The following is a 26,503-nucleotide window of genomic DNA, read 5'->3' as shown; positions in this document are numbered from 1 at the left end:
TCCCTTAAAGCGCGGGGAGGAGCAACCACTGCCAGGGGCGGGGCTTGCCACCAGCCACTCAGAGTGCGCTCTCGTGTTCCCGTTAGTTCACTGGCTCTGCCGGCGGGAAAACCCGAGCTCGAGCCCCGCCTTTAAGAACGTGCCCAGTGCCGAGAGGTTTTCTTTGGGGTTCTTGGGGGTGAGGCTGCCTTCTTGTTGAGGGGTTTTTCGGGCGGGTGGGGCGGAAATTTCTTCAGCTAGTGGCCGGCCAGGTCTCCCTGACTTTAGGTACGAGATGGTCCTGATTCCTTCAGTTTGAGGATGAAGTGGATAGGATTCCGTCATTTGGGGAAAGCAGGGAGATGGATCCCTTTCAGTTTGGAGCAGGAAGTGAAAATAGGTTCCACTCAGTTTTAAGGAAGAAGTGGGATCATCTCCCTTTAGTTGGGGTAAGAAAAGGGACGGGTGCCCCTCGGCTCTGGGAAAATTGAGTGAGGAGGTAGAACATGTTTTTCTCAGTTTAGGGTAAGATGTGGGATGGATGCCCCTCAGCTTGAATGAAAAATGGAGACGGTCCTCCTCAGTTTGGGGCGAGATAAGCCAAATGCCTCTCAAGTTTGGGGAAAAAGGTGAGTGGATCCCTTTTAGTTCGAAGAAAATCGATAGGCTGGGTTTTCTCATAGTTTAGGGAAGGAAGATAGGTTCCCTTCTGTTCGTGGAAAAGGTGAGGAGACTTCCTTGTAGTTTGACCGAAGGGGAAGCCGGGTGCTCCTCGGTTTGGAAGAACAGCTTCCTTATCAGCCTCCAATGAGCTGGGCCCAGTGTGGGCCTTGGAGTTTCTGGGGGCTTGAGGAAGGACAGCGTTGTCCATCACGTCTTTCTGGGAGCGCCCAGTGCGCGTGCGCTGCGCTGGTCTGGGCGGGGGCCCGAAGGGGGTCCTAGGCTCTGGAGGGCGGCGGCGCACTGCCCCCTGCCGTCTGCACACGGCAGCGGCGGCGCCCGCGCGTTCAGTACCAGCTGCCGGCTCCTCGCTGCGGGTCTGCATTAGCTGTGAGGGAGATGAGCCCCTCCGGCCCGCACCCCGCCCCCCGCAGACCCCCTCCCCTTCCGCGACGGGCTACCGCCTCCGGCGGGTGGGAAGCGGCCGCGCCTCCGGAGGGCTGGGGCACCTCACAGCTCTGAAACCGGGTCAGAGGAGCTTTGGGGAAGGTTTGGGGGATTGGACTCGAAGGAATAGGTTTCGGGACTTGGAGAGCTGGACTGGGGGGTTTCCAGAGCTCAGACTGGTCTAGAGCGGGAGGAGCGGGGGTCCAGAGTCCGGACGCCCGGGGCACGGTCTCGGAGTCCGGACCGGGCTTGGGGGTTTCGGAGCTGGGATTGGGGGGAGCGGGTCCCACGTGCTTGTGACGCGGGGGCGGCCGGTAGGCGCGGCGGCGACGCGGGGCCGGCGGCCGTGCGGTGCTGGGAGGGCTGCTAGGCAGGCAGCAGGATGCTGCTCGCCTCACTCCCGCTGCTCGGGCTGCCCCTGGCGGGGGCGGCCACCACCGAAGCGCCCACCCAGGAGCCGGGGTCGTCCGGCGAGCCTCCCCCAGGGCTGGCGCTCTTCCGCTGGCAGTGGCACGAGGTGGAGGCGCCCTACCTGGTAGCCCTGTGGATCCTGGTGGCCAGCCTGGCCAAAATCGGTGAGTGCGTGTGTGTGAGCTCCGGGCCAGCGGCCGGCAGCGGACCCGCCCTCAACCCCTAGTCCCCAGATCTGGGTCGGCTTCTTGCACAGTGCCAGGACTCAGGTTCCGATTCCACAAATCCGGGCTCTCAGAGTTCCTGCGCGCTCTCTTCCTCCTCCCCTCCCCGCGGTGGAGGTCTGAGGATTGGCCTTCTCTGAGGGCTGCCTCAGCTCTCTCCAGCCTCATCCCTACACTCCTTTGCTCTTTCAGCCCCCCTCCTCCGCGTAAGCCCTTTGGTCTGGCCTCTTCTCCACCAATCTCCAGGCTCCTAGAAACCTCTGTCAGCAACAAAGATATGTGGGGATATTGTGGAGATAGTGTCCTCCAGCAAATCCAGGCATCCTGGATCTGCAGAAGCAGTCTTCCCAGGAGACCACGTACAAGTGTCCACTCTCTTGGGATACTAGACTGCCACATTTCCTCTAGCTCCCCTCTGCTCTCCTATAGATCCACTGTTCTTTAGGGTGCTTAGCAGGACCCCCCCCCCACCATAATTCAGGTCTACATTCTTCCCATTTCAGGGTAAAAAAAAAAAAAAAAGAAGAAGAAGAAAACCTTCCATTTATTAGGGCCTTACTCTCTGCTGCCTACACTAGGTGCTTTCATACATCCGACCTTCTTCAGTCTGCACAACATTGAAGGTTGTTCTTCACATTCCTTACCTTGAATAGAGCTGCTTTTCCTTGTCTTTGCCCCTTCCTCCCCACTTCTGAGCAGCCACTGGTCCCTCCTCCCACCAGAGACCCTCCTCCTTCTCCCTGTTGTTCAGGCTCTGCTGTGGGGGTGACTAATTATAGCTGAGCGTTGCTACTCACTCCCCAGCTATGCTGGCACAGGCTGTACTCCAATCTCACCAATACAGTCTTCCTGTAGGAATCACACAGCTTAGAATTTGCCCCTCTACTCCCCCAGGGACTCTGCTGGGGATGAGGGGAGGCTGGGCAGGAACAGAACTACTTTCCACTCTGTTCTGGCAGCCCATTAATAACGGGAAATGGGGCCTGAATGCCTTCATGGAACCTAGCTCTGCCTGAGAACAGGATTTGGTGATGGGTTTTTGGATTGCAGTGCTGGGTTGATGCATGCCCTGGAAGTGAGAATAGAATGGAGTCCCTGAAGGAGAGGAAAGGGGAACTGAAGGTAGGGACGTGTGTGGGCAGATCTATGACTGAATTTACCTTAGAGCCTGGCAGCAATGGGAGCAAGTGGGAGGAGCCTAGATTTGGGAGCTGAGAATTGGGTTTGCTGAGGAGTCTATGAGTTGCAGAAAAGTTCCTGTCTTATATGGGGTTTATATAGCAACAAATGTAGTTTCCCGGGTAAATTCTAGTGTTCTGGCTAGGTTGGAAGTCACCTCCTCTGGAGGTAGAAGAGAGCCTCTTCATCAGCCACACACACACACTCTCTCTCTCTCTCTCTCTCTCTCTCTCACACACACACACACACACACACATACACACACACAAGTCCTCACAGAGGATGGGAGAGATCAGTAGGACAATCAGGGATACCTTCCCTCAGCTTCATTGCTAGGAGGTTTTTTCCCCTTTTATTCAACAGAAATTTATGTAGATCCCACTATGTGCCTGGAATTGCTCTAAGCCCTTTGGGTACAGCTTCCAAAGGGCACTGTCTTGGCATTGGGTCTGACATACACTAATGTGGAGGCCACTTCCATTATCTGCCACTCCAGGTATGGGTAGAGGTGTTTACTTCGGATCTCAGGGCCCAGGGGAAAGCCAAAAGAGTTTATTTTAGTGGGGAAAGATAGGAGTGGCGATAATGCTAGACACCCGTTTCATACTTCTCTTCTTTTCCTGGGGACAGGTCTGTCATTATTTTCCCACAGAGCCATTTTTTTTTTAAGATTTTTTTATTTTTAAGTAATCTCTATATACAACTCAAAGTCACAACCCCGAGATCAAGAGTGGCATGCTTCACTGACTGAGCCAGCCAGGCACCCCTTCCCTAGAGTCATTTTCAATCAACATTTGTTGAGAACCTACTATATATCTGATATCCTGCTGGACACATTCACACTATATCATTTTATCCTCACCCTGGGTGAAAGATATTTTTCCTATATTACAGGAGAGGAAATTGAAGTTCAGGTAAATTAAATAGTTTGAGATCACACATTAGAAAGTGATAGAGCCAGAAGAACTGGAGATCTTCTTGCTAAAAATCCAGTGTTTTTAAAACAATTGTTTTAATTTAATTTAAAGCTATTGTGTCATTAGTTGAGCCTATATAATGAGAAGCACATTGGGTTAGGGGGTATAATATGTGTTATGGTCTAGTTAGGAAGCAGGACACAATATATTAGGTAATGTTTACTGAGTGCTTATGATAAAGCACTGGGTTAAGTGCTATCAAGTAGATTGTTTTACTTAAACCTCCCAGCAACTCTATGAGATCATGACTGTTTTTATTCCCATTTTGCTGATGAGAAAACTGAAAGAGAGGTGAAGTTAAGTGCTCGGAGCCCATGGAACTAGGAAATAGAGGAGCTAGTTTTCAAACGCAGACAGCCTGACTGTAGAGGCCTGATTTTTATAGCTATGTTATGAATAAAAATATACCAACTAACATTTGCTGAGGCTCAAATAATAGCTATGAATAAGGGAGATCAGAGATAAAGGTGAGGTCCCCTGAGGATGAGAGTAGAGAGGAGGGGACACTTCCAGAAATGGAAAGAGCAAGCAAAGGCCTATGTTACCATGACAGAAGCACCAAGAGACAGACAACCTTAGCTGCAGCGGAGGGCTTGTAGCCATGCAAGCTGGAGATTTGAGCAGTCTTGCCTTTCTTTTCTCCTCCTTGGTCCCAGGGTCAGGTTTCCTGACCTTGGATAACCCTCTGAGACTGGGAGGTTAAAGACCTGTGTGTGTGTGTGTGTGTGTGTGTGTGTGTGCGCGTGTGTGTGCATGTGTGTGCGTGTGTGTGTGTGTGTGTGTGTGTGTGTCTCCCCGTCCCATAAGCTGATAGATCCTGCCCTCTTCTTGCATTGTAGTGTTTCACTTGTCTCGGAAGGTGACATCGCTGGTTCCTGAGAGCTGCCTGCTGATTTTGCTGGGACTGGTGCTTGGAGGCATTGTCTTGGCTGTGGCCAAGAAAGCTGAGTACCAGCTGGAGCCAGGCACATTCTTCCTCTTCCTGCTGCCTCCTATTGTGCTGGACTCGGGCTATTTCATGCCTAGCAGGCTGTTCTTTGACAATTTGGGTGCCATCCTCACCTATGCCGTGGTGGGCACGCTCTGGAATGCCTTCACAACAGGTGCTGCCCTCTGGGGCCTGCAGCAGGCTGGACTTGTGGGTGAGTGACCCTAGGACCTGGACTGGCAGAGGGAGGCTTTACTAGATTCGTCACCCAACTCCCTTCTCCAGCTCTGGAGATCCCATATTGGCAAGAGCCATGCCCTGAGAGCTCCATCTTAGGTCGCTCCCACCTGGAGTGCAAGGCAACACTCCAGATGGGCTTTCAGCCTTCATTTAGGTCTCTGCCAGTTGAGTCTGGGCTCCTGCAGCATGACAGCTGAGCAGAGGCCTGGCTCCCAGCTGTGTGTGGGCTGCCGAGGCTGGGAAGCCTGCATTACTACTCTGCTGCCTCCTGCCCTCTGTTACCACACTGCCACTTGCCAGTCTTGCTCCCCTGAGATACGATTCACTGTTCCATGAGGGCCAACCATCCTGGCTCTGCCCAAGTCACGTCAGGGTGGTTTTCTGTTATTATTATTTTTTCTTAAAATTAAGATTTTTTTAAACTTTTTTTTTTTAAGATTTTATTTATTTATTTGACAGACAGATCACAAGTAGGCAGAGAGGCAGGCAGAGAGAGAGGGGAGGAAGCAGGCTCCCTGCTGAGCAGAGAGCCCGATGCGGGACTCAATCCCAGGACCCTGGGATCATGACCTGAGGCCTTAACCCACTGAGCCACCCAGGCGCCCCTTTTTTTAAACTTTTTTTAAAAAGATTTTATTTTTAAGCAATCTCTACACCCAACATGGGGCTTGAACCTACAACGCTAAGATCAAGAGTCACATGCTTCATTCAGTGAGCCAGCCAGGCACCCCTTTACTTTTCTTTCTTGTTTTTTTTTTCAAGATTCATTCATTTATTTGAGAGAGTACGTGCACATAGTAGGGAGGGGCAGAGGGAGAAGAGAATTGAGCACACTTGCTGAGCGCTGAGCCCGAGGCGGCGCTGGATCTCAAGACACTGAGATCAGGACCTGAGCCAAAACCAAGTCGGGCGCCCAACCAACTGCCACCTAGGGACCCCTAAAATTTTTTTTTTTTAAAGTAATCTCTACACCTAACATGGGGCTTGAACTGGCAACCTTGAGGTCAAGAGTCACATGCTCTTATGACTGAGCCAGCCAGGCACCCCTATTGTTGTTATTATTATTACTATTATTATTATTATTATTAAATCCACGTTATACATCCACAGAATGCAGTACATTACACTGAGTGTTCTCTCTTTACTTATCCCATGGACTCTTTACAGCAATCCTTTTGGCGTATAATTTGTCCCACTTAGTAGATGAGGAAATAGAAGTCCTTAGGTTCATTAGATAATAGGTCCAAGGTTAGTAGGAGAGGTCTGTTTTACTGGGGCTCTTTGCCCTCAGGCTGCCTTCCAACTCCCTTCCTTCTCATTTCCTATATCCAAATCCGTTCAATTCTGAATTTTGATAATTCAGACTTCTTCCAAGGCACAAGGGGAGGTTTGCAATTTCTACTTGAGGACTCCAACCTGGTTTTCTGAATGGGTGAGTGAACTCTTTGGGGCAGGAAGGGAAGGGAGGACATTAGATAAGAATAAGAATAAGTAATATCTATTAGGTGCTTATTATGCAAGAGGCTCTGGCTAAATAAAGAAGCTTTTGAGGTAGATACTGTTACTATTCTCAGTATATACATGAAGAAACTGAGGCTCACAGAGACTCTATGTCATATTCAAGTTCTCCCCACAGTGGGTGTTTTCCTAGCATACTGAGCTCTCATAGATGGACAGCCCCTCCCCCTCCTGCCAAGAATTGTGTCACATCCCTTAGGCTGAGAACCACAGATGTGGGAGAAAGCACTCTCTTGTTCTTGTTTCTAATAAAGCCAGTCAGCAGCCAGTTTCCACCAGCTAGTGGTTCTTATTACTGTAGTTGACATTTTTATTCTCAGCGCCCCCTTAACTTTTCAGGTTACTTAGAGCTTTCTTAGCCATCTCCTGGGTTGATTTTGCAGCAATCTCGTGAGGTAGGCAGATGAGGAGGCATGGCTTAAGAGAAGTCATGTGACAGTGACAGCGCCAACATCACAGAGCTGGTAAGTGGCAAAGCCAGGCCTTAGGCTCAAGTCTCCTGACCTGCGGGCTGACACTCTTCACCATCCCAAGTCCTCTCTGGGCATCCTTGTTTCCACAGTGGGGTGGGGAGCTAGGGCTTGTCACGGGGAATGCTGTGGGAGACTGGATACCTCACCAGCTGCTGTCCCCCATCTATCCCTCAAAAGCCCCTCGAGTGCAGGCCAGCTTGTTGGACTTTCTGCTATTCGGGAGCCTCATCTCAGCAGTGGACCCTGTGGCTGTGCTGGCTGTCTTTGAGGAGGTGCACGTCAACGACACTCTCTTTATCATCGTCTTTGGCGAGTCCCTGCTCAATGATGCCGTCACCGTGGTGAGAGTGCTCAGTTGGCCACCATTCCCTGACCCCCGCTGCCATGCTCTGACTGGCTGGGTGTCTGAGCATGCTCAGACCCTTCCCTGGGTCTCCTGGGGAAGAAATATGGCCTCAGTTTTCACCTTCTCCTGGCAGTCCCAGTTGGGGCTTCCCTCTCCCTGCTCCTGACTCTCCTCTTCTCACTCAGGTGCTGTACAAGGTCTGCAACTCCTTTGTGGAGATGGGCTCTGCCAACGTGCAGGCTGCTGACTACCTGAAAGGAGTCGGTCAGTATTTTCCCCTCTTGGCTGGGTTGCTGAGTCCCTGCCCCCCCAACTGCATCAGGACAAAAGAGGCTGTTGGGTTGCCTCATTCCCTTCCCTCCATTATGGAGAAATGGGGTCCCAAAAACCTGAGAAGGAGGGGCTCTCCCGGGATCCTGGCTTTGGGATCCTGACCCCCGGGGAGTACAGTGGGCATTGTCCTCCGCTCCCTGCCAGGCAGCAGTCTTGTCTGCCCGGGTGGGGTCCGGGCCAGGGGTCATGCTGACAACCCACTCCTCCCCCAGCCTCCCTGTTTGTGGTCAGTCTGGGCGGGGCAGCTGTGGGCTTAGTCTTTGCCTTCCTCCTGGCCCTGACCACACGCTTCACCAAGCGGGTCCGCATCATCGAGCCGCTGCTGGTCTTCCTCCTCGCCTATGCAGCCTACCTCACTGCTGAAATGGCCTCGCTTTCTGCTATTCTTGCGTGAGTCCTGGGGGCCTTGCATGTAGGCAGCTGGGAGGGGGCATTGGAGATGGTTGCCCCTTACGTGGGCAGAAGCAGGACCCTGAGGAGGCAGTAGGCTTCCCTGAGCCCTTGTGATAGTGGGAGCCTCAAACTCCCCTGGGGAGATGACAAACCTCAGGTAATGTTTCAGGACCTGCCTCTAGCACTGCCCTGGGCACCTCAGAACCCAACCTTCCTCTGCCTGAAGCACTCTCTGGGGTATAGGCTGAGATAGAAGTGGACCTCAAGGCCTGGTGCCACCGGCTCTAATGGCTGCAGCACTGTAAAAGGTGCCTCAGAGAGGATGCTGGTCAGAGCACGTTTTTCCCAGCTTCCCCTTCAGGAGGCACTGAGTGGGAACCTGCAGATTTGGAGCCTTATCCCAAGACCACCCACTACTAGCTATCCTGAGATAATCTCTATGCCTCCCTGGGCTCAGCTCTGATGGTCTGACATCCTGTGATGGGCAGCATCCCTCCTGCGGCATGCTCAAACCCCAGAGGTTGCAACCCCTCCTTACTTGCCTTGTCTGTCCATTCCTCTCCCAGGGTGACTATGTGTGGCCTGGGCTGTAAGAAGTACGTGGAGGCCAACATCTCCCATAAGTCACGCACGGCTGTCAAATACACAATGAAGACTCTAGCCAGCTGCGCTGAGACTGTCATCTTTATGCTTCTTGGCATCTCGGCTGTGGACTCTTCCAAGTGGGCCTGGGATTCTGGGCTGGTGCTGGGCACCCTCTTCTTCATCCTGTTCTTCCGAGCCCTCGGTATTGCCAGTACCCTCTGGTTTCCCACTCTCCTTCCTGCCCTGCCCCAGCGCATCCCCCAGTTTGAGTCCACATCCTTGTCAATTCCTAAGCCCCCCCCAACCCCGTTGCTCACCCCTCCCAACCCCTGTGAGACCCTAGCCCAGATACTTGGTGCCATCCACTCCTGGGTCCTCCACTCCCAATGCCCTGCTCCCACTGGCCTCCCTCCTGCTGTAGGCGTAGTCCTGCAGACGTGGGTGCTGAATCAGTTCCGGCTGGTCCCTCTGGACAAGATTGACCAGGTGGTGATGTCCTATGGGGGCCTGCGGGGGGCTGTGGCCTTCGCTCTCGTCATCCTACTGGACAGGACCAAGGTCCCTGCCAAGGACTACTTTGTGGCCACCACTATTGTGGTGGTCTTCTTCACAGTAATTGTGCAGGTGGGAGAGCCCATGAGGCTGGGTAGGGAGAGGGTCTGGCAGGCCCTGGGGGAGGCGTGGAGCCTTTGGGACCCGGGCTCCTCTCTTTGGGGAATAGGGATCTGACTTCCCAGACCTTGAGTGCAGTGAGGTGGAGGTACAGAAGCTGAGGTCTAATTATGGGGAGAGAAAGGCAGCAGGGAACTGGATAGGGCAGGGCTCACCTGCTGCCTGTCCATAGGGCTTAACCATCAAGCCACTGGTCAAGTGGCTGAAGGTGAAGAGGAGTGAGCATCACAAACCTACCCTGAACCAGGAGCTGCATGAGCACGTGGGTACCAAACCCCATCCCTCCACCCATACCTCTCTTCCTTCTGTTTTGAGCAGAGTCCTGATCCAGTCCCCCTACCCACCCCCTTCTAGACTTTTGACCACATTCTGGCTGCAGTGGAGGACGTTGTGGGGCACCATGGCTATCACTACTGGAGGGACAGGTGAGGGAGCTCCCCCAAGGCTCCTTCAGCAGCACCAGCCCCACCAGCCAGGGCAGCATTGGGGATGTGCCACACTTCTGAGAAGGGACACAGCCAGACTTGGGCTGGCTGACCTCTGCCAGGAGCTCCTCAGTGGCATCCCAGTACTCTCAGGATAAGACAGGTTTTCCCAGGGAGGCCTGCTTGGCCCTGTGTCATCTGGCACCTCCCAGACTCCAGCCTCATCGTGCTCTGCTCTGCCTTCGACTCTCTGCTTGCTCATTACACAGATCCTGGTTTAGAACCTCAGGACCCACTGTGCTTCCCCCACCCTGCCACTGGGACCTTTGCCCATATTCTGTATATTAGAACATACCCTTGCCTCCTTCTCAACCTACTTAACCTCTGTTCAGCCTTCAGATCTCACCATAGGCATCAAATCTCTAAGGAGGCCTTTCCTGGCCTCCCTGACTAGGACAAATCCCTATCATACTCTATCCTTTGTAGTTCTTGTTATGGTTTCAATTTTAGTTATTCACAATAACTTCAATTTAATGTTAGTCTTTCCCATAATGCTGTAAGTTCCATAAGGGCCGGGAATATCTATGAGATGCTCCATGGCTGAGGCCCACACCAAGAGAGCCAGGCCAGTGCTGGCAGTGCCCCTGCCCCATTTGAGGAAGGGCCAGCCAGCTGGGCTTTGGGGATGGCACTCAGGGCTGGGCCTGACATCCTCTGTAGGTGGGAGCAGTTTGACAAGAAGTACCTGAGTCAGCTGCTGATGCGGCGGTCAGCCTACCGCATCCGGGACCAGATCTGGGATGTGTACTATAGACTCAACATCCGGGATGCCATCAGCTTCGTGGACCAGGTGGGCCAGCAGCCAGTGGTGGGTTGGCAGGTAACCAGTAGATCAAGACAGGAAGGGGTGACAAACAGGCAGGACCTGAGCAGGCAGTTGGGAATTCCCAGCTGACTCCATGGTCTGATAAAGTGGTAGCTGCAGGAACCAGCCTGACCTGATGCTGAATTCAGAGTCTGGCAAGCAGTAGAGAAAGCTGAGAAAGAGCTGGACTCTAGAGTCAGCAGATGCAGTTCAATTCTTATTGCTTACAGGCTTGTGATCTTAGTTGGGTAAGTCCCTTATGGTCTCTGAGTCTCAGTTTCCTCAATTGTAAGAAAGCAGGAATAAGAATATCTATGTAACGGAGTTTTGTGGATTCAATATTTAAAGTGCATAGCACAGTACCTGGAAGATCAAAGAGCAGAATAAGTGTTAACTATTGTTCTTTTTATTACCCTTTGACTGTCTGGGCCACCCTCCCTCTGACTGCTGTCTGACCTCTGTCTTGGCCCCTGCAGGGAGGCCATGTCTTGTCCTCCACAGGGCTCACTCTGCCCTCTATGCCCAGCCGCAATTCTGTGGCAGAGACCTCTGTCACCAACCTGCTGTAAGTCCTTGAGCCCCCTTCCAATTCCTCAAGCTCCTCTCTACTGGGCCCTCTCTCTGCATCCCTTTCAGGGAAGATGTGTGGGCACCTTTGCCTTTTACCCTCCCCTGGCCTGTGCCTCCTGGCCCCTCCCCAGCACACGTGTTCCCTGCCTCCTGCAGGAGGGAGAGCGGCAGTGGAGCATGTCTGGATCTGCAGGTGATTGACACAGTGCGCAGCGGCCGGGACCGGGAGGATGCTGCGATGCACCACCTGCTCTGTGGAGGCCTCTACAAGCCACGCCGCAGGGTGAGAGCAGGCAGGGTGTGAGAGTTCCAAGGGAGAGCTGCGGGGTGGTTGGGGGAGGGTGGTCTGGGGAGGCCATGACTACAGGCGCAGGAGGCAGTCGGTGCCAGCTAGTGGAGAGCTATAAACGCCCAGTTGAAGAGCATGGGCTTCATCTTGTAATAACTTTTAGCCTTTTTTTCCCTCTTCTTTCTTTTTCTTTTCTTCCTTCCTTCCTTTCTTTTTTTTGAGAAAGGGTTGGCCTGATACAAGCACTGTTTAAAGATGTCTTCTTCTGGTAGCAGAGCACAGACCAAATTGGAGGGGTGAGGTGAGAGACGGGGAGAGCCAATTGGGAGGCTGGAGTGAAACACTAGATCAGAGCTGGGTGGTAGTAAGGGAGAGGAACACATAGGATTGGGTGGTTGTCTTGAAGGGTATAGGAGGGGACAGACTACAGAGGGCTTGATGGGGTTGCAGACAGAAGCAGGAGTGCTGAGGAAGCCTATGGGACCAGCTCAGCACGGGGGAAGGCAGACATCTCTTAGGTATTATCAGTCCAAGGCAGGACAGGAAGCTTTGGGGCTAGAAGGCCCAGCCCATCCAGGAGGGAATCTGCTGCAACCCCACAAGGGGGCAGCAAGCCGTTACATTGAACTTTTCTGAACCCGGAAGTCAGCTGTTACCATTCCTGGCAGTTTTAACAGTCAAGGTTGTTTCTATCATTGAGGCAGAACTGGCTTCTCTTAACTCGGTGGCATTAACTGACCCTAATTTGACCCTCTGCAACTCTGCAGAATAAGCCTTCAAAGGTTTCAAGACAAGTTCCCTTTCACATAGGCTTTCTTGCCCTCAAGCCAGCATTTCCTCTCCCTGGTGTGTCTTCTCTGGTCCTAAGAAACAAGACCCAGAATTCTTCTCTAGCTGTGGTTGGCCAGGGCATGGCATAGGGGCTTTCTTACCTTTCTAGTTCTAGAATTTGCCATTCTCTTCCCACTGCTCAGAATCTACCCAGCTTTGTTTTACCATTCTGAGGCTCCGTATTGTCCTTACAATCAGGCACCTCCCCCATGTCTTCCTCAGTTAATGGCTGTTAAACACTGTCTTATCCTACCTGTGGGTTTTTTTGTTTCATTTTGTTTAGTTTTTTCTTAACTCATTCACAATTTTCTTTACTCATTCACAAAACTAGACAATAAAATAACTCTCATGTATCCATCACTCAGCTCCTCTAATTATCAATGCATGGTTAATCTTGTAACATTCTGTACCCCCACCTCACCCCATCCACACTTTACTATCTTAAAGCAAATTCCAGACATATTACCTCTAAATATTTCAATATGTATCTCTATGTGGCAGGAACTCTATATGTATACATGTATATATACATATATTTTATATATATAAAATCATAGTACTATTATCACTTACAGCAAGTAATAATAATTCCTTCTTACATGAAATATCCGATCAGTGTTCATAAACATCTTTTTTCCAGATGGTTTCAATCAGAATCCAAATAAAGTCCACACTTTGCATTTGGTAAATATGTCTCTTTATTAAAGAAGAAATCTCTAATATATTGTTCCTTCTCCTTTTCACCCACTTGCTTATTTATTGAGAAACTAGATACTTCGTCTCGGAGAATTTCCCATTTTATGGATTTTGGTGATTGTATTCCAGGGGCGGTGTTTAGCATGTTCCTCCATCCCCTGTATTTCCTGGTAGCTAGATCTAGAAGCCTGGTCAGATTCAGGATCATTCAGTAGGTGTGCTGTGTATTTCTTCCTGTATCACATCAGGATGTATGTAACAATTGGTTGTCTATGGATGTGTGTGCATAAGATTGGTCAATGGGTGCAGTTCCTGTATAGTCAATTAAAAAAACTGGAGTAAGATTGTGCTTATCCCTGTTAAATGTCATCTTACGTGATTTAGCCCTTCATTCTATCGTTTGGATCCCATGTCTGGCACCAAATATCTGTTCAGATTCACATGATGTGAAAATTTGCTAAGCCTGCTAACTTTGTGTTCATCCAAATCAACATAAAATGTTGAATAGGGTAGAGTTGAGGACAGAGCCCTGTGGCCAGCTACTAAAGACTTTCCTCCAGACTGACATGGACCAAGTATTGTTGGGTATGGTTACTCAACTAGTTCTGAATCCACTTAGGTATACCATAACACAATCTGTAATTCTTCATGTTCTTCACAGAAATGTCATCAGAGAAAGAGACAGAACTGTCATCAGAGAGAGACAGGAGTGTTTAGTATGCAGTTACAAGTATGAGATGATAGTTTGAGAGAGAGATAAGGGCTAGAACTTAAGATTTATAAGCAGGCTTTATCATCAGAGGTTTCCTTACCTGGTGACATCAGAATCCCCTGTGGGAGTTTGCTAGAATACGAGTTTGCTAGAATAGTATTCCTGGCTTCACCTCCTGGAGATTCTGAATTTGTAGTATGGAACAGACTAAGAATCTGGTGGGCTTAGTCAATTGTCCAGGTGATTCCAGTGCATATGGTCTGATGGCGCCCTGATCTCAGTCAGGAGGCTGGCTAGCTGAAGCTGGGGGAAGGGCTAGTTCACTCCGGAGAACATTTGGAAGGGAGAGAGGAAGGCCAGGGACAACACGGTGAGGACTCCACATGGGAGAAAAGGAAGGGGAGCCAGCAAAGGAGGGGAGAGGAGCAGTAGCAGATGGTGTGTCTTGGAGGCGTGGGGCAGGACAGCTGGATGCTCCACAGAGGTCAGGCCAGCGCCTAACCAGAGGCCATGCCTTGGCACTGGTGACCAGGGAGAATGCAGCACCATGGACTCGTGGACCCTGGAGTTGTATTTCTGGCTTTTAAGAAAATAATGCGTATGAGGGAAAGTGTCAGAATCAAAGTATGAAAGTTTGTTTGGCAGCAAAAGGGAAGCAGTGACTTCAGTGGAAAGCTTTCTTCAGGGGAGTATGGGCAGGAGCATGCTTAAAAGCAGGGGGTGGTCCTGGTGAGGGAAGGAGTGAAGGTGCTGGGGCAGGAAGAATAGCAGGGAGCCAGGAGCTGATGGAGGCAGGGAGGAATGGGCTGAGCAAGGGAGAGGCCAGGGTTCGGGGGAGGCCTGGGAGAGAGCTTATTCCTGCACCACCCGGAGAGAGGGGTCCCTCTGGGTGATTAGGTGAAGGAGGGCTGATGGGAGACTTGAAGAAAGCTCTTAGAACTGGCTCAGGGCAGCAGAAGATACAAGGCATAGGAAAGGATGGTACTGGGGAGGTGAGCCCAGATGAGATGATTCAGACCAAATGGCAGTACTTCTTTTTTTTTTTTTTTAAGATTTTATTTATTTAACAGATAGAGATCACAACTAGGCAGAGAGGCAGGCAGAGAGAGAGAGGAGGAAGCAGGCTCTCCGCTGAGCAGAGAGCCCAATGCAGGGCTTGATCCCAGGACCCTGGGATCATGACCCAAGCTGAAGGCAGAGGCTTTAACCCACTGAGCCACCCAGGCGCCCCAAATGGCAGTACTTCTATCTGGCAGTCTAGGTAGGTATGTAGTGGGCTTGGTCTTTGTGAGGAAGAGTGGGAAGGAACAGATGATGGGCATGGTGCTGAATTGGTTGCAGGTGGCTATTGGACCGAGAGAGTCCAGGTTGTCAGGAAAGATAGTTCTGGAAGTCCAAAGTTTTTGCAGAAATGGCTGGCTAGAGAGTTCCTCGTGGAGGGAGAATCCTGTGTACCTTGGGGGTGGTGTGGGCCAGGCACAGGGACCAGGCTCCTAAATGGAAGTGCAAAGAAGGAAATAGTAGTAGCCCTGAGGGACAAGATACAGGGTCCCCTGCCTCTTGTTACTTCAAGTCAGAGAGGATTGGAAAGGGCAGTAGAGGATAGGGACAGCCAGATTTGGGGGCAATAGGTTTGTGATAAAAAGAAGTTTTTTTCCCCCAGTGAACTGAGAATACAGTCTGTCTGGGTTCCTATTTTTTCTTCTTCTTATTTTTTTTTAATCCATGGTTGGTTCTGGAAAAACTGGGCTAGCAGGGCCTATGGTGCACATGGTGCTGTGGCCTGGGTGCCTGTGGGAGGGCAAGGCTCCCAGCCTCATGGCAGGGTGGGGCTGTCATTGCCAGTACAAAGCCAGCTGCAGCCGCCACTTCATCTCAGAGGATGCTCAGGAACGGCAGGACAAGGAGATCTTCCAGCAGAACATGAAGCGGCGGCTAGAGTCCTTTAAGTCCACCAAGCACAACATCTGCTTCAACAAGAGCAAGCCACGACCTCGCAAGACCGGTCGCAAGAAGGCACGTGCTTTCTCTGGGACTTCTGTTTGGGGCTGGAGGCTGATGGTGCAGAGTTTCGAGCTCCCAAGTATTGGAATCTAGCCCAGGGGCCCCCTAGTTGGATAATCCTCAAGGCCTTGGTGGATACAATAGTTTGTGTTCCCTTTTGCGTCTTCCTGGAGTCACAGAAGGGTAAGGTGAGGCCTTCTGAAGGAGATCCACCTCTTGTCATGTGGGTGGTCATCCGCTGGGATGCAGCAGGACCTTTTACCAGAAATGAACCCAGCAAGAGAAAGGCAGGTTCCTGGGGGCAGGGGCAGGGGGAGCTCTGTGAGTCCCTAATTCAGCCCAAGCTGAGGCGTCCAGAGCCCTTGTCAGAGCAGAGGTTACTTAGACTCCAAACACTTGCCTGGGGGGCCAAGGGCAGATGGAACCAGTGGGATTGACATAGATTCCGACAACAGGGCTGGGGTTTTGAGCTGGGGTCGGAGGCTTAGGGTTTTTTTTCCTTGGTCCTCAGAAGGATGGCTTGGCTAACACTGAGGCCACAAATGGGAAACCTCTGCGAGACCTGGGCTTTCAGGACACAGGCAAGCAGGGAGTTGGGGTGGGGCTGAGGGAGGAGAGATCTGGGAGGGCAGATGCCCATCAGCCAAAACCTGGAGGATCTCCTCTGTGCTGCATTCAGAGCCATAGACTGAGGCTCCTCCCTTCAGGGACCTGATGGGCTTCCATAATTTCAAAGCTGGACATGTTCTAGGCAGATCTCAGTTTATGGCAGGAGGCGTCTAATGGCTACTAACTACAGGTTATAGGCCCTGAGGACTTGGAGAAGGTGTCATGGAGAAGGGGGGAGCTTGAAGGGTGTGCAGCCCCTGAGGCCCAGTGTCTTGTCTGCAAAACCAAGAGTTTGGACGAGCTGAGCATTGATGGGCCTTTCAGCTTTCCAGTTGCTCATGTTTTCAGTTGATGATGGGCTCTGGGGCTGAGAGGACAGGATGGAGATGGTGGAAAGTAAAACCTCCCCACTGGCTTCCTCTGAGGAGGGGCTCTGCACCCCACTTCCCTTCCTCTCCAGCCCCAACCCCTAGGCCGGGGCTGAAGTAGCCAGAGGAGAAGGTGGGGGGCTGTGCCAGCTGTGGGCTCTTTCCTGGGTGGACAGGGAGCTGGCTTGGGATTATGTGGCACCAAGAGACAGCTGCTAGGCTGGCCATCCCCACTTGCTTCTTGTCCCTGTCCAGCTGCTGTGATCTTAACTGTGGAGTCTGAGGAGGAGGAGGAGAGTGACAGTTCAGAAACAGAGAAGGAGGACGACGAGGGGATCATCTTTGTGGCTCGGGCCACCAGTGAGGTTCTCCAAGAGGGCAAGGTCTCAGGTAATGCTTTCCTCCCAGCCTCCCTCCCTCTCAGGCAGGCTGGAGCTGTGCAGCTGCCTTCTTCCCTCTTTGCTCATGGCCTTTCCTCCAGACAACTCCCTTTTCCTACTCATTTATTCCCTGGCCAACATTTACTGAGCATCTCCTTTATAATCAGACATCTGACCTGCCTGATCTGATTCAGTCTTCACAACAACCACAACCAAGATGGGGGAACTGAGCTCATAGGGCCAAAGGGACTTGGGACTTGCCCAGCATCCCATAGCAGAACCAGAATTTGAACCTGACCCATCTGACTCCAAAGCCTTCAGCTTTGTCACCACTTCCCAGCCTCCCTTTACAGTCTGGCGAGGCATCCGAGGTGACAAGCAAACCTAACACTAGGCTCTGTTGTGACCCAGGCTCAGCACACCTGCCCTCAGGTAGAGCCCCTGGTGAGGGTGGCAGCCTGGCCTGGGGGAGGAGTCTGAATTCATCTAAATGGCATTGTTGTGGATAAAAAAACAACGTATACATATTTCCGTATGTGGAGACCTAACTTACTCATAATATCACTGTAGTTGGCTCTGCAGAGGTCATTTAAAAAATTTTTTATTATGGAAAATTGCAGAATATACAATAGACAGAATAATAAAGTAAACTTCCATCTACCCATTACCCAGTTTCAGCAATTACCTACTCCTAACCAATCTTATTTCATCTATTCCCTCACTTATGCCCCCTTCTTTGGGTCCTTTTGAAGCAAATCTCAGATAACATATTATCTCCTCAATAAACACTCAAGCATGTATCTTTAAAAGATACCTGGTCTTCTTAAAAAATATTAACCACAATACCATTATCATATCTAAAGTCTTTATCGTGTGTTCAAATTTCCCTGATTGTTGTAATTTTTTTTTACAGTAGATTTGTTCAAATAAAAACCCATACAAGGCCCACACATGACATTTGGTTGCTAAGTCTCTCTTAACCTACAGCAAGTGGTTCTCAAGGGAGTGGTAGTGGAGTGACTTTGACTGCAGGGGACATATGGCAATATCCAGAGACATTTTTGGTCACCACAACTGGAAAGGTGCACTTGCGGGTAGCAAGTAGAGGCCAGGGACACTGCTGAATGTCCTCTAATGCACGGGACAGCCCTACGACAAAGATCTGTTCCATCTTGTCAGTGGTGTCAAATTTGAGAAACCCTGATTTATAGGTTCCTCCCCCTTTTCATTCTTTCCTTCCCATGTATTTATAGAAATAATCTGGTTATTTGTCCCACAATCTTCCCTTGTCTGGATTTTGCTGACTGAATCCCCAAGGCATCATTTTCATATGTTTCACTGGGCCTTATATTTCCTTTAAACCAGTCATCACATCTCAATCAGACTTCAGTTCAGATATTTTGCTAAGAACCCTTCAGAGGCAGTGATGGTGTACTTTGTATCGCATCACATCGGGAAACACATCCCCGGTGGGGTCTCTCTTCTGGGAGGTTACTGCTGATCACTGGGTTCAGGTGGTAGCCCGACCCATCCATAGTGAAGTTCGCCCCCAGCTGTCCAGCCGTCTTCGCAGCCGCTGACGGTCATTGCCAGACCCAGCACTGCATCGGGCACTCTCCATCTCTTGTCGTTTGCATTACCAGCACTTCTACCAAAAAACTTCTCCTCAGTGACTTCATTACTTTGAGGTGCAGCTCATACAGGAAAGAAGACATATATGCTCTTTTTTGTCCCTTTCACTTAACAGTTCTCAGACCAATGAAGCCTCCTCCGAAGTTGAAGAGTGAATTTTGTTGTTGTTTTAGTTTGGTGGTGGTGGTGGTTAAAAATTTAATATTCTGGGTCTTTCAAGAGAGGGAGTTTTACTTGCAATCACAGCATCAGTGCATTTCATAATGTACTTGACTGTGCAGGACTTTATCAATGAGTGGGTACAGACCCAGCACCTATTATACACAAGGTATTGTGTTGACTTTGGAGAGCAGGGACGGGAGGTGGCCAAGGGGCTTCTCTTCCAGAACCTCGGACTTCCTGTCATGCAGTGTCCTGGCCTTCCATGCCGGCTGCCAGCAGTGTGGGGCCTCTTGGCCCAGGTCCCCTCTGCGGCACAGCTTCCAACCTGCAATGGGGTTTGCATGAGCTCATGCTCTGGGCTCTGTCCCACCAAACGGCTGTGGTGGAGGCTCAGACAGGGCGTCCAGCACCAAAGCCTTTGGCGTGAAGCCTCACGATCTCCCTCACCCTCGCTGCTGTCTCCTCTGGGACACGGCCTGGCAGGATGTGGTTTCTGAGGCCAGTGCTGCAAGCTGGTGAGGACTTGATCGTAGATGGGTTTTTATCCCTGCCTGGTGCCTGCTTTCTCTTGATTGAATTACCATCTTTTGTTCAGTCAGTATTTGCTGAGCAACTACTGGGTGCCCAGCCCTGTGCTAGGTGCTGGGGATACAATGGAGAGCTTTCCCTCATCCACGAATCACACATATGGATGTATTAGGGCAACTGTGGAATGAATTTATTTATGAAAATGTGATACTTGAGAAGGATTCCACTGTGTTACTGATGAGTGCATTATGTACTCTCTGTCCCCAGGGAGCCTTGAGGTGTGCCCAAGCCCACGCATCATCCCCCCCTCCCCAACCTGTGCAGAGAAGGAGCTACCCTGGAAGAGTGGGCAGGGAGATCTGGCAGTCTACGTGTCCTCGGAAACCACCAAGATTGTGCCCGTGGACATGCAGGCGGGCTGGAACCAGAGCATCTCGTCCCTGGAGAGCCTGGCATCCCCGCCCTGTACCCAGGCCCCAACTATGACCCGCCTGCCTCCTTGCCCACTGGCCGCTGAAGAGCCCCAGCCCCCTTTGGACCTGCCTTACGATTCACGCCCTAGCTTCGCCTTTCCACCAAGCCTGGCCAAAGCTGGCCGCTCTCGCAGTGAGAGCAGCGCTGACATCCCCCAGCAGCAGGAGCTGCAGCCCCTCATGGGACACGAGGACCGCACCCATCTTAGCCCACGCACAGCCAACTCCCACTGGTGCATCCAGTTCAACAAAGGTGGCCGGCTGTAGCCCACAGGCTCAAGGAGGAACAGGAGGCTGGACCCCCCCATGGGAAGTCTTCCCTGGGCAATGGACAGAGGAGCCTACTTAGCCTGACAAGGGGCCAGAGGAGCCTGAACTAGCAACTGGACTTCCTTGGGGCAGGTCAGAGGGGTATCCTGGACTGGTCCTGACAAGGGCCCTTTCACCACCTTCCCTGCTCCTAATCCCTGCCACCTTCCCTTTCAATAAGGCCCTTACCCTGGCTCAAGACCCAGTCCAGAACTTCTAGGTCTTAGGCCCAGCCACTTGGGAAGCTGATGCCCTTTCCTCAGTGGGTCCCCCTAGGTCACTCTAGGCAGCTGTTCCTGCCCCCAAAGCGAGGGCATCATTCCATAGCTGATGCTGGCCTTTCCTGCCCTCCACCCACTCCCCAGCATCAGCTCAAGGACAGCGCTCTGGCACTAAGGCTATTCGAGGGGCTGGTCCTCAGAGAGATGGGGGTGGGAGGTGGAGCAGGCCTCAACCTTAGGCTTTGCTGCCCTGTTGGGTCCGCTACCTATAACCAGTTGTGGGGGGTGGGGGGACAGTGGGAACCTGTGTCCAATTCTTGCTTTATTTCCTTCCCTTTGCTGCCAGTTATTGGGGCCATAGTTCTTCCTTTTCCAGGATCAAGGCCACAGGGCTGGGCCAGGCTTCAGATCAGGGCTATTTCTTGGCAGGGGTCACTCTGAAGATCTGCTGCTCTGTATCCAAGTCTGGATCTTTCAGATTCCTGGGTCTGGATTTTCTGAGGAAGGGAGATAATGGCCTCTGGGCCGCGACCACCTTGACATTCCCCAAATAGGAAAGAGCCAGGTATTCCAGGGCCACCGTCCCACTGCTCTGGGGCTGGGATACCTGGCTGCAGTGGTAAGCAGGCTGACCGGGTGGCAGGAAAATTTCCTGGGGTTAGCACCTGCCCTGTGTCTTGTATCTGAAACCTAAGACACATTAAACATCTCTCGGATGAATGGGTGTCCTGTGTCCATGTGTCTGGGGGTCCTAGGGCTGCAGGGGCAACTGGGATATCTGATGAGGGAAATACAAACTTATGACTGTCTGTCCTGGGCTTCCAGGAGAGAAAATAGAGGGGGATCCTGGGAAGGACTGCTGGGCCCTCTGGCCCTCTTTCCCTCCTCCCTCATACCTTCCCAATATGGTTGCCTGAGCACGGAGCCTGCAGGGGCAGTTCAGGGATCACTGTACGGGCATACAGTCACAGAACTGGGAGCCCACTCTAAAATGGGGGAGGCCAGAAGGGACCTACCCAGAAGATAGGTCCCAAGGTACCTAAAGATGCAGCCAGCACATCCCGGGACCAGATAAGCCTTCCTTGAAAATCTGGAGGCAGGTATAGGACAAATAAACAGAAGTCCTCTGCACATGGCAGGTGGGAGGCAATCTCAAGGGAGCTGGTTACCATGGGAGTTTACACTCTAAATTGGGTAGTGTGGGGTCCAGAAACATCTAGGGACCAAAACCCTTAGATAACAGTAGCCCTGGATTCGATTCCCACTGTGTCTGAAGCACTTAAGAAAACATCCATCTTTATTGAGATACAACACATATACTACAAAACTCACCGGTTTAAAATGTATATAGTTCAGTGGTTTTTTAAAATATATTCACAAAGTTGTACAACCCTCATCACAATCTAAGTTTAGAACATTTTCATTATCCCCAGGAAACCTTGTGCCTATCGGCAGTCATTTGTCATCCCCTGCCGGCCCAGCTCTTGGGAATCACTAATCTACTTTCTGTCTCTATAGATCTGAAGGACTCTCAACACTGCGAAGGTTACACAGGTAGTCAACAAGTACTTCCCTTCTCTGGGCTACAAATGGGAAAATGGGAAGAAGTGGGCTTTGCCCTCACATTGTTTAGAGTTGGCAGTGATAGGACCTTAGAGTTAACAGTCCAGCTGTCACTTACCAGCTACGGCAGCTCAGGCATGTTACATACTCTCTGTGAGCCTCAATGTCTTCATCTCCAAGACGGAAAAGCAAGTATACTTATTTTCTAAGTTTGCTGTCAGGATGAAGTGAAAAAATGAGAAGAATCTAGTAAACAGCATGGCCTACAGTAAGGGATCACTAATGTTCGCCATTACAGGTTTTAGACGCAAGGCGAGGATCGAGGAAAGTGCTGTGGGGCTCTGAGGAGATCTGAGGAGATCTGGGAAGGCTTTGTGAGGAGGTAGTGGATGTGAAAGTGTGTGTATGTAAGGGTTCAGACAATACAGGCAAAGTTGGGTGGGTGCATTCCAGGTAGAAAGAACCACATAAACAAAGGATGCCCAGAACACACGTGGCAAGATGCTAGGAGCAGTGGCTCATGTGCTGTGAAGAGACCAGCCGGGGACACAAAGGCTGGGGTTGTGGGGGTTGGTGTGGGAAACACTGCTGAGTTGTGGAGGGGGCAGAGAGCTGGCCTGGGAGAACTGTGATCTGGGGAGCGGTGTGGGCAGTGATATGGTTCAGGGATCTCAAACGCAGTTGGTGCCAGATGGAATGAAAGAAACCCCCGGTGGAGGATGGACTGGTAGAAAGGAAGGCTGGAGACAGGAGGCTTGTTCTGCTCAAGCAGCCTAAGGACATGGCTAAGGAAGAGGCTGGAGAGGGCAGGCAACCATTCTCAGACTTTAGGGTCACAATCACCAAGAGGTGTCAAACATGCAGGTTCCTGGGGCGCCTGGGTGGGTGGCTTGGTGAGTTAAGCATCTGACTCTTGGTTTCGGCTCAGGTCGTGATCTTGGGGTTCTAAGATCGAGCCCCATTTCGGGGCTCTGCAGTCAGTGGGATGCCTGCCTGAGATTCTCTCTCGGCCTCTGCCCCTCCCCGCCCTTGCTCCTTTTCTCTCTAAAAATAAACCTTTAAAAAAAAGCCATGTAGATTCCTGGGCCTGCCCCAAGGTTCTGACTCAGCAAAGCAATGGGGACGCAGAGATCTGTAATCTTAAGCAGCTCCTCATAAGGGAGATCACAGAGACGACATCCTTCGAGAATTTGTAGATTAGAAAGGTGGTAGAAATCAAATCCACACAATCAGGCAACTAAACGTGTAGGAGGAGGGGGTATAGAGGGACTCCTGGGCTTGGTGCTGGGTAACTAAGGATGGTAGAACAGCTGGGAAGACAGGGTTAGCCAGAGATGGAGGGGGAGAAAGCAGGTGAGTACAGCTGGGGGAGAGGCAGGCATATGGGATATAGGAGAGTGAGCAAGTCATGGGTTGGGCAAGATGGTGGACAGGGCCTTTGGGGTGACCTAAGTTGCATCCAGGCTTTGAAGGAGGAAGGAGTTTGACTAGGGGAGATGAGCTTTCCAGGTGGAGGACAGTTTGTGACAAGATTTGCGATCAGATGAGTTTTCCAGGCCAGTATGGAGTTTGGAGTTTATTTAGACCAAAAGTGAGAGCAATCTGGAAGGTTTGGGGTATTATCACACTTGCTGTCTGGGGCAGTACTGAAGAGAGTGTGCAAGGTTTGGGGTGGAGTAAGGGCAATGACTTCGGGTCTCTTATCACTAGGCCCACAGCCCCCATCGTATTTTTGATTGATTCTTGTTGGCAAGGAATGGGAGGCTGAGGGAAGGCTGGGGACGGGGCAGGGGAGGGAGGCCCAACCCCATTTTATGATCTCAGTGGAAAAGGCTGCTATGAGCGGATTTTGCTGCCAGCAGAGCCACAGAGAAGGGCCCCATGAGTCACTGTTCAGTCCTGCAAGCTCAGCCCTGCAGAGCCTGCTGTGGTCAGCGGCCTGGGTTGGTTCCAGGCCCAGCTCCCAGTATTCCCCCACCAGGCCTCTGTGTGTCCCCATTTCTATCTGTATCTTTGCCATCCTAGGGCCGTGCATCCGGCAGTTCTCTGCCTTTTCTGTCTTCCCTCTGTGACTGTGACTCTAGTTCATAGCTGGCTTAAGGATGGGGAGCCTCAGGAGGGCAGGTATAATGTGACCACTCTCCGGGACCCCTAGGCATTTATTCTACGCCAGGCCCTATGTTAAGTGCTGGAAGTACAGAAGTGGACAGTACTCTCTGTTTCCATGAAGCTACAATGCACATTCTATGTGGAGTGAATAAACCAAGGCCTGACCCTGACCCTGAATCTGTCTGCCCGCCCGTGCCTGGCTGTGCTGGGGTCAGCTATGGCCTGTGGCTTGAGGCTCTTACTTGTCTCTGGTATGGGGGGGGGTATGTGTGCCTGCCATAGGTCCCCCCAGATCTTAGCACTCCTAGGAGGCCTGGCTGGTGGCTGGGGGGTGGGCAGACAGTGGGCAGCAGAAGGAGAGGGAGGGAGCAGGAGGCAATGACTCAATGGGGCGGCCCTGGGACAGCTGGGGAGGGATCCAAGGTCGGTCCTGATGCTCACAAAAGCTAGAGGAGGGTGGGACCAGGTCCTGGCTGGGGGTTGGGGATGGAGCAGGACAATTCCAAGGCTCCTCTGACAGCCAGATCAGCTCGAGAAGAAGGCTCCTAGGTAGCTGGCCTGAGAGTCTGGACTTGGGGTGCTGATGTGGCAGCTGGGATCGGGGGAGCTGGTTGCTGTTGTTACCACTGTGCCTGCTTCAGAGGCTCAGGTCTGCTCCTCTGGGAACCTCCAGGCTTCTGAGAAGGTGCCCGCTTTAGAGCCAAGGAAGCCATAATACCCACTGCCCCCTCCCCTCCCAGGAACCAGGGGCCTGAGCATGTTGTGGGGCATCGTGCCTTCCTCTGGCTACATAGCCTATCTTCTTACAGTCTTCCCACAAATTTTGGGGAGTGTCAAGCCAGGCACACATGCCCTAAAGGCACCTCACACCTCAGAGCTGGGATGGATCTCACAGGTCAACTCTCCAGGTAACTTTCACCAGTTCAGGATCCCCTGACTGACGGTGAAATGATGGGGAGGGCATGAACACAGCCCAAATGCTGGCAGCGACGGAACATCTAACACATGGGGTCTCCCCTACTCCTATCGACAACCCCAGGAAAATAAAAGGAATGACTTACTTTCTTTTCTTTTCTTTCTTTCCTTTTTTTTTTTTTTTTTTAACAGGTGAGTAAGGTGAGGCTTAAAGGGAATTGAGTTGCTGGAGCTCACCCAGCAGGTAAGTGAAGGAGCAGGCCTGGGTTAGTGTCTCTGGTTCCAGGACCCTGACCTCAGTCCCAGCCTCCTTGGCGGGACTTTGTGGGGAGGGGTGGTAGGTGAAAATGCTCAGGAACGCACCAGAGTGGAGGGTCTGGGGCTGGTAGATTCTGGTAGGCTTGAGTCAGCTCCTACCCCAGAGGCCTCCATGCTCCCTCCCCGCCTCCAGCCCAGACAGCAGTCCCCAGCCAGGCATGGAATTAAACAACCTGCCTCTTAGTGCCCCTGCCTGGAAGGAAGATTGAGCGCTGCAAGGGAGGGGTGCCTTCCTCCTACCCTCCACGAAGATACCCCTATTGGTTTCTAGCAGCCCAAGCAGCTGGTTTGGGCTTAGAAAGTTTCTCTTTCTAGGGACCTCCTGAGACAGCGGGCTCACACTTTTATTCTCCCGTGAGGAGTGAATGCTCCCAGTTTTGAGGAGAGAGGGTGAGTTAGTCCCCCCGACTCCATACTGCGTGCATTCAAGAGCAGAAACCTCACCACCCCTGTCTCCGCCCCCGAGTGCCCCACTCCTCCCCACGCAAGTCCCTTCTCTCGACCCCCACGCCGCCCACCGGATCACTCACCTCGGGCACTTAACAACGCCTTCACCAGCAGGGGGCCGCTTCCGGCGCTCCCAGGCAGGCCCCGCGAGTGGGCACAGCAAAACGGCTGGTAGTCTCTGCCCCTTCCGGGCGACAGAGAAGCCAAATCAAAGTAAGGGGACCCTCAGGGTGGGAGTGGAGCGGAGCCGCCTGGCCCCGAGGGTTGGCGGGGGCGGCGGCTGGCAAGGGGCGCTGCGAGGGCCGGCTCCTCCGCGCTTTCCTGGGGGTCCGAGCGGCTGCCGTCGAGCCTGGGGTGGGATGCAGCTCCGTCCTCCGGCCCCCAGGGGGCGGCGCGGCGCCGCGTCCTCTGCCTTCCTGCGTTCCCTCCCCGCAGCCAGGAGGCGGCGCCCGTGGACGCCGGGCGGCGCGCTGTACCCGCCGTCGACGGCGGTGCGGTAGGTTCGAGGGCTCGGCTACGCGATTCCGCGTCCCGGGGACGTGAGTGAGGCGGGCGGGCGAGGGGTGGGGCGTGGAGTCTCGTGGCGAGACAAGGCCCGGTTGGGCGGGTGTCGGCACTAGGCAGCACGGCGTCCACGCAATGGCGGCGGCCCATCCGCTTAGACCGGCAAAGCGTGGCGGGGAGTGTGCGTCCAAGCGTGGGGGCCCTCATG

At 52.2% G+C, this 26,503-nt stretch overlaps 1 protein-coding gene across 2 annotated transcripts; it reads left to right on the top strand.

The window, feature by feature from the left end:
- Positions 1 to 1,468: 1,468 nt before the first annotated feature.
- SLC9A5 (solute carrier family 9 member A5) lies at positions 1,469 to 21,157 on the top strand (the record flags this gene model as incomplete). Of its 2 annotated transcripts, XM_080829125.1 has the most annotated exons (16): positions 1,469 to 1,661; positions 4,717 to 5,023; positions 7,233 to 7,377; positions 7,568 to 7,646; positions 7,928 to 8,105; positions 8,675 to 8,895; positions 9,115 to 9,317; positions 9,538 to 9,627; positions 9,720 to 9,790; positions 10,511 to 10,640; positions 11,132 to 11,220; positions 11,382 to 11,508; positions 15,599 to 15,769; positions 16,269 to 16,338; positions 16,990 to 17,124; positions 19,704 to 21,157. In XM_080829125.1, 16 exons carry the CDS (start codon positions 1,469 to 1,471, stop codon positions 20,174 to 20,176), a joined length of 2,682 nt encoding a protein of 893 aa, XP_080685251.1. In that variant the 3' UTR covers positions 20,177 to 21,157. The 2 variants fall into 2 exon arrangements, with proteins under 2 accessions (XP_080685251.1, XP_080685250.1); XM_080829124.1 differs by lacking the exons at positions 15,599 to 15,769; positions 16,269 to 16,338; positions 16,990 to 17,124 and having other exon boundaries at positions 4,717 to 5,019; positions 7,214 to 7,377; positions 19,704 to 21,151.
- Between the last annotated feature and the right edge of the window lie 5,346 nt (positions 21,158 to 26,503).

Source organism: Martes martes (genome assembly GCF_963455335.1).
Source record: "Martes martes genome assembly, chromosome: 17".
NCBI classification, from domain to species: Eukaryota; Metazoa; Chordata; class Mammalia; order Carnivora; family Mustelidae; genus Martes; species Martes martes.
Note: the sequence above shows the minus strand (reverse complement) of the source record. Positions and strands in the feature narration are given on the sequence as shown.